At 44.5% G+C, this 19173-nt stretch overlaps 1 protein-coding gene across 1 annotated transcript in view; it reads left to right on the top strand.

Annotated features, from left to right (window-relative positions):
- Prdm5 (PR/SET domain 5) overlaps positions 1-19173 on the top strand; it is a 134022-nt gene that overhangs the window by 29821 nt on the left and 85028 nt on the right. The window contains exons 3-4 of the mRNA XM_077803368.1: positions 4923-5045; positions 17957-18131. Of these exons, the coding sequence (XP_077659494.1) occupies positions 4923-5045; positions 17957-18131 (298 nt within the window). The remainder of the gene's footprint in view (positions 1-4922; positions 5046-17956; positions 18132-19173) is intronic.

Genomic DNA, 19173 nt, shown 5'->3' with positions numbered 1-19173 from the left:
GGCCAGCTATGGCAGCACCCTACCCCCAGCTAGATCCCAGTTAACTGTGTGTTTGGGACAAGCTGTGGAGGAGGGGGAATCTCAATAACTTACCTGTCTGTCCTATTAAGATAAATTCTGATAACCAATCAAAATATGAACAGTCACCTCTTGCTATATTTAAAGAATTACAACCTTTAAATGAAAGGGGAAATACAGGGTTTACTCTACTGTCACTGGAGCATGTTTATCAGTTACTGAAAGTAGACCTAAATTAACTCTTTGTTTAAATGAGCAGTCAATTGCAGGGTTATTGGACACAAATACTAAAGTCATGGCAATAAATACTTTTATGGAATCGCTTTATGCATGGCCTCAAGAGGTCACCCTGGTCTGGGGCAAAGGAACCAAAAATAAACAAATGTTCAAAAACTCCCCGTGGCTACCATGCTCTAGCCTTTCCAATCCACAACAAATCATTACTTATACTCAACCATATGTGGAAACTGTTACAAGATTTACAGATTTAAAACAAAAAGAAAAAAGAACTCTCCATAAAGTATGTAAACTACAATACCATGCTTTAAGCAAATTATCTTATAACAGAAAAGAAAAAAAAACGATTACAACATTTTTTACTTACCTTTTAACTTCTGCTGGTTTCTAACTTTCCTAGCCTTATATTTAAAATGTAAATTTCAAGGCTAACAAGATTTATTAGACTTATGAAAAACTAGTTAAGACAAAAGGAAAAAAAGTGTCTCTTTTAAATTCCAACTGCTTGGCTGGCTGTCTTATCTGTGTTCAGCTGGCTTTCTTGACTAGTTCCTCCCTAATGTTATAGCACAGAATCATAAAATGCCCCATAATCCTACCAGACAGGCTTTGGTTAAACAAGCACATTGTACTCTTAAAATTTGCCTTTTAATAAAGAAACAAAAAGGGGGAATCTAGCCTCTCTCATAGAAATAATGCTTTAAATATTGTTTTACTTTCAGTTTATGCACTCAACATACCATTCAAAGTTTATACTCACAATTGGTCATCTTCTTTGGATAGACATTTTATTCCCAAACAGCCATTACCAAAAATTTATGTAAAATATAGGTTTCCACCATACCCAGGATGACAGGACCCTGTGCCTCTGATCACATGGGGAAGAAGAGACAGGTATGCTCACACCAACAGGTCCAGTTTGGATTCCAGCTCCATGCAGGAGACCTATCAGTTATGAATGGACATTAGGGACTTCACAACCTGATCCCCAAGTTTCATTTGATTGTGGATGAGGAGAACACACCAAACAAAAGGACAATGATCACTCTCCTTGAAAGAGAAGGTACACTGAAAGACGATCCCAAGCTACTAGAATTCCAGTGACTTGGGGAGATACAAAATCATTAACAGCATCAACTCAACAACTGTTGGCTCAAATGGGGTTAAAATATATCCCAGAAAACTTAGTTACTGCTTTGATTGCTAATCTCACACAGAACTCTGTAAATGCTTTGGTCTTAACAATAATGTTGTTCTGTTGTTGTACCCCAGCTGTGGAAATTCAGTACAGCCAGACTCCTTCACTTCTAAAACTCATTACAATATCTGGGTTTGCTTGTCTGAAATTGTTGTATACCGACAACAGTGTCTCATGGTACCCATATTGTCTTAGCAGACTGTGTTCTTACCTTCCCCACAGGATTTAATAGGCCACCATCCTACACAACATATCCATAAAGGTCTATTCCCCTTGATAAAAACTGTGATGATCCAGTAAACCTTCTCTCTAAGGCAAAATTTGACGCTTTGACATTTTCCTTAGTGGATATCCCTGGACTAGCTGTCAGGGCTTACAAAACACTATAAAATACTGGACTGTGCTATGGTAAATGATATTAATCATACCTCTATGGCAATTAACCTGCTTCAGAAGAAGTTTAAACAAGATTGTCAAACCATACTTGACAATTGGGCTGCAATTAATTATTTGCTAATATTACATCATAAAGGATGTCAGGAGTTTAATAATATGTGTTGCTTTAACTTAAGTGATAACAGTAATTTTATTTCAAAGGAGTTAGATTACTTTAATGATATCATTGATAAGGTCTGACAAGATGATGGACGTTTAGACTTATGGGATTGGTTAACTGTGGTTACCCAACTTTATTGGGTCAAACAATTACTTATAGGTGGATGTTTACTAATGCTGGGATTGTTATGTTGTGCTTGCTATTGTCAATACCTACCCTATTTTTTGCCTCTATCAGCATTAAGAAGAAAACAAAAATTATTCATCCAAAAGGCCTTAAAAAACAAGAAAGGGGAGCTGTAGGGGTTCTGTGTTTGGGATTGGGGTCCCTGATGACTTCAGGGCTGTGGCAGGCTTGGTACTTGGGAAAGTTTCTGTGCAAAGGTGTAAGATGCCCGGTTGGTATGGCAATGCCCTCCATGCTAGAGTCTTATCAGCTTTGACCTTAATCTTAGGCACATAGGGAGTAAAGGAACTTGCTTGCTTGATAACTACAGTGTCTCACCAAGCTCTGGTGCTCCTGGAGCTGCCTGCCTAACAGTAACTTCAGACAATGGACCTTCTTGAGAGCTGCACAAAGCTCCTGACATTGCATATTGTAACTGTGAAATGTAACTGCAGAACAAGTAACCTTCCTGATACTCTAAATAGTAAAGTGGTTAAGGTTCTAATGATCTATTATATTATTGTACTAACCTACTGTTATAAATAAACATGGCCTCTTGGACAAGGAGCCATCTGCCACCTTCCCTGCCTCTGCACCATATCTCTCTGTCTACTCTTTTTTTTTTTTTTTTTTTTAAAGAGAGAGAGAGAGAGAAAGAGACAGAGAGAGACAGAGAGAGAGAGAGAGAATTTTTATTATTTATTTTTTAGTTCTCGGCGGACTCAACATCTTTGTTGGTATGTGGTGCTGAGGATCAAACCCGGGCCGCACGTATGCCAGGCGAGCGCGCTACCGCTTGAGCCACATCCCCAGCCCTGTCTACTCTTTATTATTATTCTTTACAGGGCTTAACTTAGCTGTTGTCAACGTGAGTGGTCACTGGGGTCATGGAGATGCCTGGGAGGGAGGACTTTGACCCTTACGGTTGACCCTTATGCTTGTTTTCTCTGTGCACTGGTGTCCTGTCTAGGGAGAGGCATGGTGTGCTGCCTGTCTCTCATAACAGAGGGCCTGGGTTTGGCATTCCCCCCGGGTGGCTGGGATTCAGAATTGAGCAGGGAGTGAGGGCAACTTCAGAGTGGGTTTGTCACTGAGTGAGTACAGCAGTTTCCCACGGATTCACGTATAAGCAAATGAAAGATAAATACGGGGTGTTTACCATCCTCCGTTCCTCTTTTAGCAATTATAATATCGAATATTAAATTATTGCTTCCTGCTGAGGGTCTGGCATTTCATGAGAGAGACTTTTACAAGGTGGTTGAGACTCTGTGGACATTTAAGAAATCAAGAATTGTTTGAGAAATGGGCAATCTGCCTGATAGGAGGAGCAGATGAACATTTCTCCAGTGTTAGGATCATGGAACTTCAGCTGTTGCAGTGTGTGCACCACAAGATTCTACAGCCGATTTTTTGGGTGAAAATAATCATGTCCAGCCTGAGTCAGCGTGTGGAGAGCCTCATGGCTGTGCATGTGCCTGATCTGCACCTGCCCATCTGTCTGACTCTGTGCTGCCCTCTTCTCCAGCTCCTTTCTGTCCCTGCCCTGTGACCGCCTTACTGTCAGCACGCTTGGAACCTATTTCACACTTAGGTCTGACCACTTGGCTTCTCCTTGCTGTCCCCTTGCCCTGGGAGCCACCTCTTCATTCTCTCCTCTTCCCTGAACTCAGGCCCCTCTGCAACAAGGCTGTGCCCCACTGTGCCACGCCCAGCCCTCTCCCTTCTCTGCTCTCTGCTGGGCTTTCCTGTCCTCATCGCCAGCCACACTCATCTCCCATGAACTTGTCTTGTGTCTGTTTCAGTGCGGTGAGGCCAGGGGCTTATCTGTCTTGTTCACAGGAAGAGTCTTCATCCTTAGTGGTGAAGAACTCAGTGACTATGGGGTGAGTGAAAGATTGTCCAAGCATCATGACATGACATACCTCATAGGACTCGTTGCCCTTTATTTTCTAAAACAGAAAATTGGATAGAGTTTGCTTTTCCTCAAGTCTGCACAGGTGGATCTACAAAGTCTGTGGTCCTTGTGGGGGAAGGGTGCCAATTGATCCTCCAGTCATGCCTTCCTCCTGCGTCCTCTGCCGGATCCCAGCAGTATGTGAATAAGAGCAGGAATGGGGACTGGGGCAGGTATTTTATTAATGGGGCATATGCCCAGTAACCAACAACATAGGGGTTTAGAAAAACCAGACTTCAAGCAACCTGGATTCAAGAATGTCCAACAGACCCCCTCCCTCCAATTCAAAGTAGAGTAGGTGTGAAGCAAGAAGCGGGGGAGAACTTGGGCTATCTCAGCAGTCTGTGAGCTGCCATGGAAAGAGGAAACGGACTCATTTAATCCAATCACTGAAGAGAGCTCTCCTTTTAGGATGTGATCCCATGACCCGGTGGAGGGAGGCACTGAAGGGATTGCTCTCCCCACTCCCTCAGTTGGGAACCCAGCAGCACCCTGTCCATGGGAAAGGGAAGGGCTGCAGTACCCCCCACCATTCGTGATCCTGCTTGTGAGTGAATACACTAGAAGGAGAGCTCCTCTGGACCACAGAGCCTCCGTAGCACTAGGCGTTTCTGAGAGTGGCTAGACACTGCCACCTTGGATCCTGGGCCCATTGCTAGCATGGAAAAGGACATGCTCACACAGGTCCACAGAAAGGTAGACACCCCAGAAAGAACCTCACGTCCTGCCCTTGACAGACTCGGTGGGGTGGATCCTGGCCTGAATTGGGAACTCAGGAGCCTCTTCTGTTTCAGGTCCGGGGGAGTAAGGGGGAGGTGCTGTACATCCTGGATGCCACCAACCCGCGACACTCCAACTGGCTGCGCTTCGTGCATGAGGCACCCTCACAAGAGCAGAAGAACTTGGCAGCCATCCAGGTGAGCACGCTGCTTTGTGTTTGTGAGTTAGCTTTAACTGCACTCCCTGCTGGGCTCAGTCCCCAGGACCTGCTTCAGATAACAGTAACTAAATCAGAGGACAGAGCCAGTGGGAGCACTTGTGTACTACCGTGGAGATTTACCATAGCAATTGGCTCGCATGGCTCTGGAAGCTGAGAGTCCAAGATCTGTAGAGCCATGTCTCAGTGTGAGTTCAAAGACTGGAAGCTCCTACAGATTAGGAAGCCTCTGCTCCCGTCCCAAGGCTGTCCAGCAGATTCTATCCTTGCGGTGGTGGTGGTGGGGGGTGTCTGACTGTGCTCTGTTCAGCACTTCCCTTGATTGGAGGAGGCCCACCCACATAATGGAGGTCAGTACACTTTACTCACATACACAGATTTTAAATGTTAATGTCCTGTAAAACCATGCTTACAAAAACACCCAATTAACCATCTCCCATGACCCAGCTGAGTGGACCCCTAAGAGAAACCGTCACAGGTAGGAAACATGTTGTTTGGAATCCTTTCCCTGGATCCTAATGTACCACTGCCCATAATGTAAGGTTCTGATACCTAGGGTGGTGGGGGAGTGGGATTCATAAATGGAAATTGAGACAAGAAAAAATTCAGGCATCAAAGGGCCCTGTCATCACAGGGCGCTGCCCAGAGGACTGAGAGTGTAAGAAAAGCTTACATTCTGGGGGAGCTGATTTTCTGTGTGGCCATGCCTAGCCTGGGGGGTCCACAGTGGATGTAAAGCTGCAGCTGGTGAAAGCAGGAAGGAAAGGGGCAGTGGGTGCACCAGAATGTGAGCGTCCACCAAGTGGTCCCTGGCTCCCGCTCTGGTCAGGGGGAATGTTCCATCTCCTACTGTCTTTATCTAGCCAGTCTTCTCACTGCAATAGTGTGATTCCTCTTGGTAATAGGGTGATTCCTCTCTTTTTGTGAATAGTGAGCCTTTATCAAGCAGCTAAATTGGGATGGAAAATAGGATCTTTGGTAAGCAGATATTCAGGCCATTTTCACATTATTCACAGTGTATATCAATTCAGCCTCAGATTAAACTGATTACTTTTTCTTTATGTGTAGGCATTAATTTTTTTTTTTCAAATTTATTTTGTTTTCCTGATTTCCCGAGGTGAAGTCTTGTCGGGGGCTCTTCAGTTATGCTGTAGTTTGACGTACAGACCCAGTTCTTCTTGGTACATGTTCCTGTTATCAACTTTGCCTACAGAACATGAAACGTTCTTTTAGCCAAGCTATTGTTTTGGCACGTTCTTCATTATCGCATTTGTAGAGAATGTCATTTAAATTATTTTCTTCCTTGCTGAGAAAGGTATTGAGCTTCTTCTAAATTCCTTCACGCTGGCTGTTCCTCCCTTAGGGTCAGTACTCTTCCCACTGCTTAGACTCCTGCAAGGGGCCCTGGTCAGGGGCCCCTGAGCCACCCCTGGGGACACTTGCTGTTTCAGTGGTCATGTCTTCTGAGAGTTGACAGTGCTCCTGCTCACTAGGTGCCTTCAGTGCAGCACTGCCCTTCCTCTGTGTCCACCGTGCATCTGTGCTGAAAGAACAAGTGTCCACAGGGATGACAGCTGTGGCTTAGGGCTCCTGCAGCATCAGTGCCTGAGCAGAGGCCAGAGCTCCGTGAAGCTTCACTCTTGGACTCTAAATGTGTTGGAATCTGAATGTGCTGAGGCACTGTGAGGGTGTGTGGTGCTCAGGTGGGATGGCGGCTGGGATTGTAACATTGTTTGCCCTTTGGTAACAAGGGATTCAGTGCACTGTTGCCATGGTTTCTGTCATGGAACTCAAGAGGGACCTTTGTCAGCACCCGTAAGGTAGCACAGTAGCTGGAGCAGTGGATTGTTGAGGGTTCAAGATCACATTTGAGCTAGGGCCAAAGAGCATGACAGCTGGGTCACAGCAACGTGAGCCTCCTAATTGGATGGGACAGTCTCCCGAGGATCCTGTTCCAGGAACACTGAGTTAGTAAGGAAAGATTGCAGTGTTTCCTGCATTACATTATGAATCACTTGCATTCCAAATTGCATCTGAAATTTGGGGTATTCAGGAAATTTTTTATTTGAGCTGTCTGTCCCGGGAGTGGAGTAAATGAGAAACATTTGTGGCTATGTGGCTGGTTTGGTGGAAAACTTCAATACTTGATCCAGGTTTTTTGGCTGAGGGATTAAGAATTTGAGTTCTGTCTTGGCAGAGGATTGCAGCTCCTTCTTGGAGATGCGATCATATTTCTAGTTTTGCAATTTATTTGATTTTGGAAAATTTGTTTTGGAAATGATGATTTGAGTGTATGAATTGCGGAAAAGGTATCCTGTAAGCAAACAATTCCTCCCACTTGCACACTTTCCTGAACAATCAGTCGAACTGTATGTTCATGCTTCTAGGAAGTTTCCAACTGTGAGAGAAAAACCTAAATATGAAAGATGCAGCTTAAAACAAACCCAAAGTATGCTTAAACTCTGTAAGATGTGGGTGATTCTCTTTAAGTGTTAATTTTGTTTCACTAAAGGAAAAAATGTACATGTGGTATTTAAAAAAAAAAAATCATTTGATTTAGTGTTTGGTATTCTCTTAAATTTTTTTTTGACAGACAATTATTTAGTTAATGCTATTCAGTTAAAGTTACTGAATTATGCTATTTAGAAATAAAACTCTGAATTGTCTGGAAATTTCAGAGGTGGAGGGTTACCTGTCAGGTTCCTAGGGACACATTTCCTGGCGTGGCTTTCCTGGGCCTCTGCTGTACTTCACCAGCCTACATGAAAAGGCAGCTTGGCCACAGGGAGCGTGGGGTAGGGGTGACCGGGAGCGTGGGGTAGGGGTGACCGGGAGCGTGGGGGGGGACGTAACAGGATGTGACCCTGAGCGTGGGGTAGGGCGTGACGTGACGTGACCGGGAGCGTGGGGTAGGGGTGACCCGGAGCGTGGGGTAGGGGTGACCGGGAGCGTGGGGGGGGACGTGACAGGATGTGACCCTGAGCGTGGGGTAGGGCGTGACGTGACGTGACCGGGAGCGTGGGGTAGGGGTGACCCGGAGCGTGGGGTAGGGGTGACGGGGAGCGTGGGGGGGGACGTGACAGGATGTGACCCTGAGCGTGGGGTAGGGCGTGACGTGATGTGACGGGGAGCGTGGGGTAGGGGTGACGGGGAGCGTGGGGTAGGGCGTGACAGGACGTGACCGGGAGTGTGGGGGGAGACGTAACAGGATGTGACGGGGAGCGTGGGGGGGCGTGACGTGACGGGGAGCCTACGGGGGACGTAACGGGAGGTGACCTGGAGTGTGGGGTAGGCCGTGGCGGGAGCGTGGGGGTTGACGGAAGGACGTGTCGGGGGCCGTGACGGGGAGGGCGTGACGGAAGGACGTGACCGGGAGCATGACAGGGACTGTGGGGTACTGCGTGACGTGACGGGGAGCGTGGGGTAGGCCGTGACGGGGAGCCTACGGGGGACGTAACGGGAGGTGACCTGGAGTGTGGGGTAGGCCGTGGCGGGAGCGTGGGGGCTGACGGAAGGACGTGTCGGGGGCCGTGACGGGGAGGGCGTGACGGAAGGACGTGACCGGGAGCATGACAGGGACTGTGGGGGACGTGACAGGACGTGACGGGGAGCGTGGGGGCGGGTGCGTGGTGGGAGTGTGGGGGCCGTGACGGGGAGGGTGTGGCGGAGGACGTGACGTAGTGAAGTGCAGGGGAGCGTGGGGGGCTGGAGGGAAGGACGTGATGGAGAGGGTGTGATGGGGAGCGGGGCGGGGTGTGCGGCCCTGGCCGCCTGTGGACGGCCCCGGGGTGAGGCTGGCCAGGAGCAGCGGCGAGGCGCCGGGCGCTGTGGACTCCAGGTGCCGCTCAGCGCCAGCCCCCTCCCTGCAGAGCGGGTGTGCCACACTGTTGGTCCCCTTCCTCTGCTTTGCCAAGTGGGCAGTTAGGCGGGGTCTGCTCTGTGACTCGTGACGTTTCCGTATTGCGGAGGTCGAAGGTAGGTCTGAGCGGAGGGCCATCTTGGCTGAAACCCTGCTGCGGTGGTCTCCGCTCCTGGACAGTGGCGGGAGCCCCACGCCTGCCGCTTATCACGAACCACCTGTCTTCCTGCAGGTTTCTTGAATCCATCTGCTAAATATCAGTAGGTGAACTGTCAGGCGATTGTCCTCAATAGTGACATGAAATATCACTTTAGTGACTGGCAGGTCTGCCTGAGTGAGCTGTGTGCCTGCAGGCACTCCCCAGGCGTGGCCAGCCTGGGGTTGGTGGTGACCGCAGTGTTCCTGAAGGAGCCAGCTTCGGGGCAGCGCATTGGTGAGGGCTGTGTGCAGCTGGCCCACAAGGTGTGGGTGTGTGTCTGAATATCACTTTGGACACAGGAAACAGAGTTTTATCTATTAGTTCAAAACAAAGCAAAACAATAAAAATGCAAGCAGCTGGTCCTAGTTTGGTTCCAAACTAATGCTGCTTGTGGCTGCATATAGAAGGATTTTATTACTTATTGGTTTATTTTTTTATTCAGGTTGAGGTTTATTAGCAGGGAAAATAGGTATTTTTAGAAACATCTCAAGTTATAGAAGCTGTCCTGTGTTCATTTTCCTTGCATCACTGGGACCCTGCCAGGAGAGTCATGATTGTCATTGTCTTCAAAGTATTGAACTCGAAGTGACTTGCCTGGGTCTGTGCAGCCAGGGTGGGAGGGGAACCCAGGAATCTGACTCTGCTGTGCACTCTCTCAACCTTAATAGTTGAAAGAATTTTGAAGGAGTAAATTTAGATTTTAAAAGTATTTCATGTTTCTAATGTTGGTATTACATAGTTTGGAAACTGCCAAAGAATTGCCAAACTCTCATTTTAAAAACAGATTAAAATTATTTATATCGTGTTCCATGACCTTGTCAGATTCCAAATTCCCTTCCTCAGTTCATGGCAAGACATGGCACTGCTCTCCTTGCAGATAAGGTGAGCTCAGGCAGCATCCCTCTGTGGCTCTTGTTCCTCTGACTCCTCTTGCCCCATTTCAGCTAGTGGATAAAAGGTTGAAAATATGATGGAGGTAACAGAACTCTTGAAGTTAATAATAGCAAAATTTCAGAGTCAGAGCCGAGCAGGTTGGTGTAGGTCTGCTTTTTGATTAGGTGGGACTTACATGCCTCTCCTCCCAGAAACCACAGAGTCGCTCCTGAAAGGAAAGTGAAGAACTCAAGACAGGTGAGCGAGAAATGAAAGACAGGCACCAGGCAGAGATATACCCGAGAGTTTATTTTCAGCTCTGACAAATAAAGGACAACTCTCCATAGAGGGAGAGAGGCAAAATAGACTCAGGGTTTGGGATTTAATCAGGGATTAAAGCTGGGTGGTATTGGTATGAGGGAGTGGTGAGCTTTTCTCAGAAAAGCCCTTGGGGCACGAAAGTGAAATTTTTCTTAAAATGGTGGCTGTCACTTAAGATGGCCTTCCAGAAGCTAAGCAAGGACCTTACATCCTCCCCCCACCCACTTTTTGTTTGTTATTGGGTCCCTTAAGGGACAGGGGCATAGATCAATCTTCTATTACTTCTTCCTGCTGGGAAGGGGCAGCATCTGGACCCTTGTGAGGGGTGTGGGGTGTCATTGAGGCAGTGGTGAGGGCCAGGAGGTGCTGGGCGATGCTGACTCTGGATGGCCCAAGTTGGGTGAGGGGTTGGAAGTCCTGTGACAGAAGCTGGTTCACGGTTTGGTTAGAGATCCTTGGCATCTCATCTTGAATAAATCTAATCGCGCAGGGGGCAAGCATTAGCAAAAGGCCTATGGCAAGGAGAGAGGTCAGGAAAGGAAGTGCCCACTGGAGAAGGGGGTTCTTAGCTGCCATCCTTCAGGTACAATGGCAGTGGGAAGCTTTGAGGCCTAAAGGAGATCAGAGATAAAGGGGGCATTAGTAATTGAAGTTCCCTGGGTGGTAAGGAATCCGCTCTCCTTCCAGATAGCAGAGTGGGAGAGAAGCATGTGGACAGGGTATTTAGAGTCAGTGTAGACATGGAGGGAGGTTCCCTTTGCCAAAGTGAAGGCTCTGATGAGGGCGACCAGTTCAGCCTGGACTTCAGTCTATATGTCCAATGATACAAGCTGGAGAAAATTAAAGGTTTGACAGTTGATTTCGAAAGATTTATCAAACATCATATTTTTTTAAATTAATTTTGTTAATTTATATATGACAGGAATACATTACAATTCACTTTACACATATTTTTCATATCTCTGGATGTTTACAAAGTATAATCACACCAATTTGTGTCTTCAGACATGTATTTTGGATAATAATATCCATCACATTCCACCATCATTTATAATCCCAATGCACTCTCCCTTCCCCTCTCACCCCTCTGCCCTATCTAGAGTTCATCTATTCCTCCCATGCTCCCTCTCCCTACCTCACTATGAATTAGCCTCCTTATATCAGAGAAAACATCCTGGCCTCTCTGGGTTCAGCTCTCTAGGTCTGTGTCCTGGACAAATGGTTGACCACTTCGGGCCTAGTTCAGACAGTAATGGACAGACAGCTGAGCAGCATGTAGGCTGTGAAGGGAGCCCAGAGCAAGGGTGGCCCTGCGAGTGCTGGGAGGATGGTAGTGGAGCCATACTATGCTCTGATGAAGAGCAGGGTGGCTAAGTACAGTCTAATGGAAAGTACATGGTCCAAGCAACTCTTGAGCAATAGTGTAGCTGGAGCAAATTCTGAAAGTACATGGTCCAAGCAACTCTGAGCAGTAGTGTAGCTGGAGCAAATTTAAAATATTTTTTTAAAATATTTTAAGTACTGACTTTGGAGTTTGTGTTAAGTAAGACCACAAAATAGCACCTTTAACCAATTCTTGCCCCAGGTCAGGGTCTAGTACCCTGAAGGGTTTCACAGATGTGATCACCTTTAGTCCTTGCAGCTATCCTAGGATGTAGATTATCTTCTTTATTGTACAGATGAGGGAACTGGCAGTTTCAGATTAGGCTATTTGCTGGGCCACACAGCTAACTGATTTAGAAAGAAACCTTGATCCCTGGGCATGCCCAAGCCCTATGCCCCTGGACATACTGAGTGCTGCTTCCTGCTGTCAGGGAACAGAGCTCATTTATTGTCTACTTTTCTCTTTTTCTAGAAACATTGTAAAATATACTCTAGCAGAAGACAACTACAAAATATTGCAGTTTCTCCAAGAGAAGCAAGCCTACTAATACCTTTGTCTATATCTTTTTTTTTGAGGGTATGTATGTATATATACACACAGACACACAGTATATTTTTTTCCAAAATATGCTGTTTGATAAATCTTTCAAAACCAATTATCAAACCTTTAACTTTCTCCAGTTTGTATTGTTGGACATTTAGACCCAGAATAGCTAAAGCAATCCTTAGCAGGAAGAGTGAAGCAGATGGCATCGCAATACCAGACCTTAAACTATTCTACAGAGCAATAGTAACAAAAACAGCATGGTATTGGCACCAAAACAGACTGGTAGACCAATAGTACAGAATAGAGAACACAGAGACTAATCCAAAAATTACAATTATCTTATATTAGACAAAAATGCCAAAAATACACATTGGAGAAAGGATAGCCTCTTCAACAAATGGTGCTGGGAAAACTGGAAATCCATACGCAAAAACAAAATGAAATTAAATCCCTATCTCTCACTATGCACAAAACTCAAAATGGATCAAGACTTAGGAGTAAAATCAGAGACCCTGCATCTAATAGAAGAAAAGTAGGCCTTAATCTCCACCATGTGGGATTAGGCCCCAATTTCCTTAATAAGACTCCTTTGGCATAAGAATTAAAATCAAGAATCAATAAATGGATGGACTCAAACTAAAAAGTTTCTTCTCAGCAAAAGAAATAATCTGTGAGGTGAATAGAGAGCCTACATCTTGGGAGCAAATCTTTACCCTTCACATATAAGTTAGAGCACTAATCTCTAGGGTATATAAAGAACTCATAAAGTTAAACACCAAAACAACAACAACAACAACAAAAAAAAACTAGGTCAATAAATGGACCAAGACATTTGGAACAGACACTTCCTAGAAGATGATATATAATCAATCTACAAATATATGAAAAAATGTTCATCATTGCTAGCAATTAGAGAAATGCAAATAAAAACCACTCTAAGATTTCATCTCACTCCTGTCAGAATGGCAGCCATTATGAATACAAACAATAGTAAGTGTTGGCGAGGATGTGGGGAAAAGGTACATTCATATACTGCTGGTGGGACTGAAAATTGATGCAGTCAATCTGGAAAACAGTGTGGAGATTTCTTGGAAAATTGGGAATGGAACCACCATTTGATCCAGCTATCCTTCTCCTTGTTCTATACCCAAAGGACTTAAAAATAGCATATTATAGGGACACAGCCACATCAGTGTTTATAGCAGCACAATTCATAATAGCTAAACAGTGGAACCAATATAGATGCCCTTCAATAGATAAATGGATAAAAAATGTGGCATATATACACAATAGAATATTACTCAGCAATAAAAGAGAATAAAATTATGGCATTTGCAGGTAAATGGATGGAGTTAGAGAAAATAATGCTAAGTGAAGTTAGCCAATCCCTAAAAACCAAATGCTGAATGTTTTCTCTCATATAAGGAGGCTAATTCATAGCGAGTTAGGGAGAGGGAGCATAGGAGGAATAGACAAACTCTAGCTAGGGCAGAGGGGTGAGAGGGGAAGGGAGGGTGCATTGGGGTTAGGAATGATGGTGGAATGTGATGGACATTATTATCCAAAGTACATGTATGAAGACACAAATTGGTGTGAATATACTTTGTATACATCCAGAGATATGAAAATATGTGTAATGTGAATTGAAATGCATTCTGCTGTCACATATAAATAAACAAAATTAGTTAAATAAACAAAAACCAAATATGATGTTTGATAAATCGTTTGAAACCACTTGTCAAACCTTTAATTTTCTCGTTGGACATGTAGACTGTTGCAAAGTTTTGATATTACAAACAACTAAGAATAGAAATAATTAGCCAGAGAGGATGTGCAAATGAAAATAAAATAGAGCAAAATGAAAGGATACTTACAAATATGGAAAACTCAAGCTGGGTACAGTGGCACACACCTACCATCCCAGTGACTCGGGAAGCTGAGAGAGGCAGATGGTGAGTTCAAAGCCATCCTCAGCGATTGAGCGAGACCCTGTCTCCAAATGAAAAGGACTGGGGACGTGGCAGTGGTTAATTGCCCTGAGTTCAATCCCCAGTGCCACCAAAAGAAATGAAAAGAAAAAGAATTCAAAAGTATGGGCAGTAATGCAAAGATGAATAACAATCATAAAATCACTCATTGTATGGCATATTCAAATTATAATTCTGTAAAAACCAGTAACGGAGGAATGTTGCTTTTGAGCAGAGCAGAGCAGAATGGCAAAGAGCTTTGTGTTTTCATAAAATCAGCTGTGTCCTAAGGCAGAACCTTACGTGGATGTTGGCCCCCAGGTGGAGTCCCAGGGAGGCAGCTGGTCCTGAGGCCCAAACAGCAGTGATTCTGCCGTGCAGGGGCCTGTTCAGGGGAGTAAGCCAGGAATGGAAGGGATGGGTGGGTTACCCAGGAATGAGTGTCAGGATCAGAGTGTGAACTGTTAGGTTCCTGGTTTTCATGTCTGTGAACACTTCAAAGAAATTGGCACAGGCTCATCAAAATTGGTTGGAGATCATCTAGAGCTTATATATTATTATGTTAATTAAAAATATTATAATAATTATGATATAATTATTCTTCTTGGTATTAAAATTTTATTTTAAGTATTTGCAGGTGTTCCATATCTGGGATGATGGGGCAAATGGATTAAAGTGGCTATTGGATATGGAGCACAATGTTGTAGCCAGGCTAGTGACAAGAGGGAGCTGATTTGAGTCACAGAACACATAAGCCCTGTTTGGATCCTTTCTGGTTGGGCCTGGGATGAGCCCACACATGGCAAAAATAGTTCCACAGGACTCCAGAGATTAGAGACTGCTGGGGTCTGAGAGTCAGAGGGTTAGAAGGAGGAGGATATAATGGAAAGTAGTAGGAACTGTGGGCAGAGTAAAAGTGAGTGCAGTGTACGTGTGTTAGTTAGCTTTGAACTACTATGGCAAAATACTTGCAATTCTGTCATAAGGAGGAAAGGTTTATATTTGCTTATGCTTTCAGTGGTGTCAGTCTGTGTTTGTCTGGCTTTGTTGCTTTTGTGTCTATGGTGGGAGTACAGGTTGGAGCAACTCAGCTAACTCCATGGTGGCCTGAAGAAAAGAGATTGAAAAGGTCTGGGGTTCCAGTGTTGCCTTCAAGGGCACACCCACAATGACCTCACTTCCTCCCATAGGCCCCAGTCCCTCAAGGGCTGCCTAAGAATACCTTGCTTTTTCCTACCAGGCCCCTTGGCCCCGGTGGACAGTGGTAGGGCCTTCCAGTGGAAGGACACCCCTGTTAATGCACAGGTGGGTTGTGGCTATGTCTCTTCCTGTGGTGACCCAGCTGGGCAGGGGGCTGGTCTCAGAGCGGTGGTGCCACTCACTCCCATTGTCGGCTTGGCCGGGGTATTAAAATGGTGCTTCATTACAGAGCACCCTGATCAACATGCTGTCTTCAGACTACAGTTTAATATTGTAAGGTCCTTGGGCTGGGGTTGTGGCTCAGTGGTAGAGCGCTTGCCTAGCAAGTGCGAGGCCCTGGGTTCATCCTCAGCACCACATAACAATAAATAAATAAAATAAAGATATTGTGCCCAACTAAAATATAAATATTTTAAAAAATATTGTAATTTCCTTGCTTTGCATCTGGGCAGCCATCGTAAGTAACAGCTGCTGTTTTCCTGCCCAAAGGTGTATTGCCACGCCCTCAAACCTTGGCTGCTGTATTCTTTCTCACCAAAGGGCAGACCAACCCCAAACTTAATCACCCACTGTAGGACCCACCCAGCTCTAATTCCTGAGCCTCCCCCATAAAAGCCCCAGAACCCAAGCCTGTGTTGCCTCTCTCCACTGTGTATCGCTGTCTGGTCTCCATCTTTCACTTCTTGCTTTCCTGTTTCCTGGTTCCTTGCTTTCCTTTCAAATATAGTCTTATCATGTTTCAAAATTAAAATCTTCATATTTTGAAAGCCATCACAAGATTAACGACCACTGTGCTCTCTAGAAAGAGGTTTCAGTCAACTTCTTGGATATTGATCAGATAAGCACTAAGATTTATAACACTTCTGAGGTCTTTACGGGTGAGTTCTTAGCTGCTTTGAGGAACCCCCTCAGCCAGTGTTCTCCAACCCCTGGGGAGTCCACTTCTGATTTAATTTAAAGAGACCTTTTGCCGAAAGTCTATGCTTTTTGCTTATTTTTGATGCACCATGAGTAACAATTATATAGAAGTTAATTTAATTTGTTAATTAGAAATAACTTGTGTGTTTCTGAATGTACAGAATTCAAAAACTTCCAAGATGTTCCTGATATTACACGAACACTCTTTAATTAACTGTATCTAATGGGTAGATTTCTTTCAGAGTTTTGAACCTTTGAATCAAGCCTCCTTTCCATAATTTTGGATGCATATAATCATCATTTCTGTCTCTTCCATGGAATTTTAAATTTTTTCTGTTGAAATTACAAAGTAATCTCTCCTTGTTAAAGAGAGATTAAAAAAAAAATCCAAACTAGGTCAACATCAGAGGTAGACTAGCTCCTTTCCCTTCCTTGGAATGATGGTGTATGAGCAGCTTGAAGCCCCAGGTTTGGTCTGCTCAGGATCCAGGTGCACATGCACCTGTTCATTCGTTACACATACTCTTCCTGTGCTCTTCCTTTGCTCCCTTCCCCTCTCCCTCCTGCTTCTGCTCTATGTCCTGCTGTTCCTCCTCCTTCATACGTTGAAGTCAGGCAGGTGTTTTCCTGTGCCTCGTTGAGTTTCCTGAGTGGAGCTTATTTTCTTGATCTTTCCTTTCTTTGCCCACCATGAAGGCTCAATAAATTCAGGCTATGCTCTGCTTCTCTTGTCCTCAGCAGCCAAACTGGGAACATTTGCTAAGCTCTGTAAAAGAGGCATTCTGGCACTTCCTCCTGGCATAGCCAGCTAAGTAGCCCTGTTCTCACTTCCCTGGTGATGGGCCCTGGCCTGGAGTGACATTTTGTACCAGTCGACTCCAATTGTGATGTTTCTCTGGGTTTCATTAGAAAGGTTCTGCAGTGTTGCTCTTCTGTGTCTGTTACTGGCTGGGGTTTCCTCTGTATTAGTTATCAATGGTGTCAACTGTCTGATTGCTATCTTCTGAATTTTCTAAAGTAATCTTTTGTATGTTGATGGTGGAATTGTTTACTCTTTTTTATTTCAATGAGGTTTGGGAAGGTTGATGTGGTGGGGTGCACATGACAGCTCAGTTGTCCCCTCAAACCCCCTAAAGATCTATTTTTCCTGCTATTTTTGGTCCTGCATTTTGAATATTCTTTCAGGAAAATAATTTGTTTGCCATTCCTCTGGTTTGGATAGGAACTTCAAAATTTTTTTTCTGTTCCAGTTTTGTATTTAATGTTAATCATAATGAAATCATTGGTAAGATTTCTGCTATTTGTCTGGGTTTGTAAATGGCACTATTCTGTCAAATTGCTTTTATGGACCTCCGCAGAAGACCAGTTAATGTTGCAAAATTTTCTTTAAAAATATGTATCATTTTCCTTATTTCACTTTAGACATAAATTCACTATATTTACATAATATATATTTGTATATTATTTGCCAGATGAATGAACATTGTCACTTTCCATTTTCAGTGTCTAGATCAGCTGAGGATATAAAAAATGAAATGGTATCTTTTGGTGGGCACATGGAACTCAGTATATCTTAAAACAGTTTCTTAATTGTCATCTTCATTTTTAAAAAACTTTGTTTCAGGAAGGAGAGAACATCTTCTATTTGGCAGTGGAAGATATAGAGACAGACACAGAGCTTCTAATTGGCTACTTAGACAGTGACCTGGAGGCGGAGGAGGAAGAGCAGCAGATTGTGACCGTGATCAGAGAAGCAGCAGCAGAAGATTCTAAAGGCCAGTCATCAGCTGGCAGGAAAGGTATCACATCTCTGGTGATCTGAGAGAATAGAAGTTGTAGAAAAAGGTGTTTGAGCTGTTTGAGTTGTAGTCTTGTTATAATAGGGTGTTGATGAAATAGTTTTTGTCAAAAGCTCTCTCAGAAGGCATCGTCTGTGTGCTCATCTTTTATGTAGGAAAAAGGGTTGGGGGAGGTGACAGATGTATCTGTGGGATGGCCAAGGTCCAGGGCTGCCAGGGAGTCCCTATGTCTCACCCTGTCTCTTGTGAGCTGGGGTGACATGCAGTGGGATCTTTGCACCCTTGCCCTGGTGCTGCCTCTCACCTGCCTCTGGCTCTTGGAAAGTTTTCTTCTTTTCTACACCTTGGGGGAAGGTGAATGCAGAGGTGAGGTGTGCTTTGCTCACTGAGTTTTGCTCTAATTTGGGATACTTTGGGAAATCTGGAACTTTTGGAGGTCTTTTTCTGCTGTGATGTAGAAGCCAGCAGGACTAGTGGTTTGACCTAGCTTGATGCCAGGTAGGCTTCCTGAGCTGCTTTCCTGGAGGTTTCTGTTTGTGCCTGTGTTGCTGGCCAGAGGCATGAGCGCTGCCCCCAGTGCCAGTGTGTGCTTCTGTGTTTTATGTGACTATTCAGGAGGTAGGTAATGACAAGCTCGGTCTATGATGTTTTTCAAATATGCCTTAAGCTGTTTGGATTTGGAGTGACAGCAATTTTTTTTGATTACAATAAAATTCCAGTTTATTTTTGGACAACATTGTTTCACACATATATCAAACAGGCAAAAAACAAAACAAAACAAAAAACCCAGTAACTTCATAGACAATGAAAAAAGAAACATTTTATCTTTAGTCTTTTGAACCATGATTTCCAAACCAACTACTTACAGTAGAGCTGAAGTAAATTTCACAAAAAAAGTTACTCGAATGCTCAGAATTAAGATTTTTTTTTTTGTTTTCGTTTTTTTTTACATTTTTTTTTCCTCCTTTGAGATCATAAATGAACATGGTCACACCACAGGTCAGAAAGAAGTAGGACAGAAAGTGCTCCCAAGGCTATTTTG

Source organism: Urocitellus parryii, chromosome 10, assembly GCF_045843805.1.
Source record: "Urocitellus parryii isolate mUroPar1 chromosome 10, mUroPar1.hap1, whole genome shotgun sequence".
NCBI lineage: Eukaryota > Metazoa > Chordata > Mammalia > Rodentia > Sciuridae > Urocitellus > Urocitellus parryii.
The sequence above is the reverse complement of the archived record's forward strand: the minus strand, read 5'-3'. Positions and strand labels throughout refer to the sequence as shown.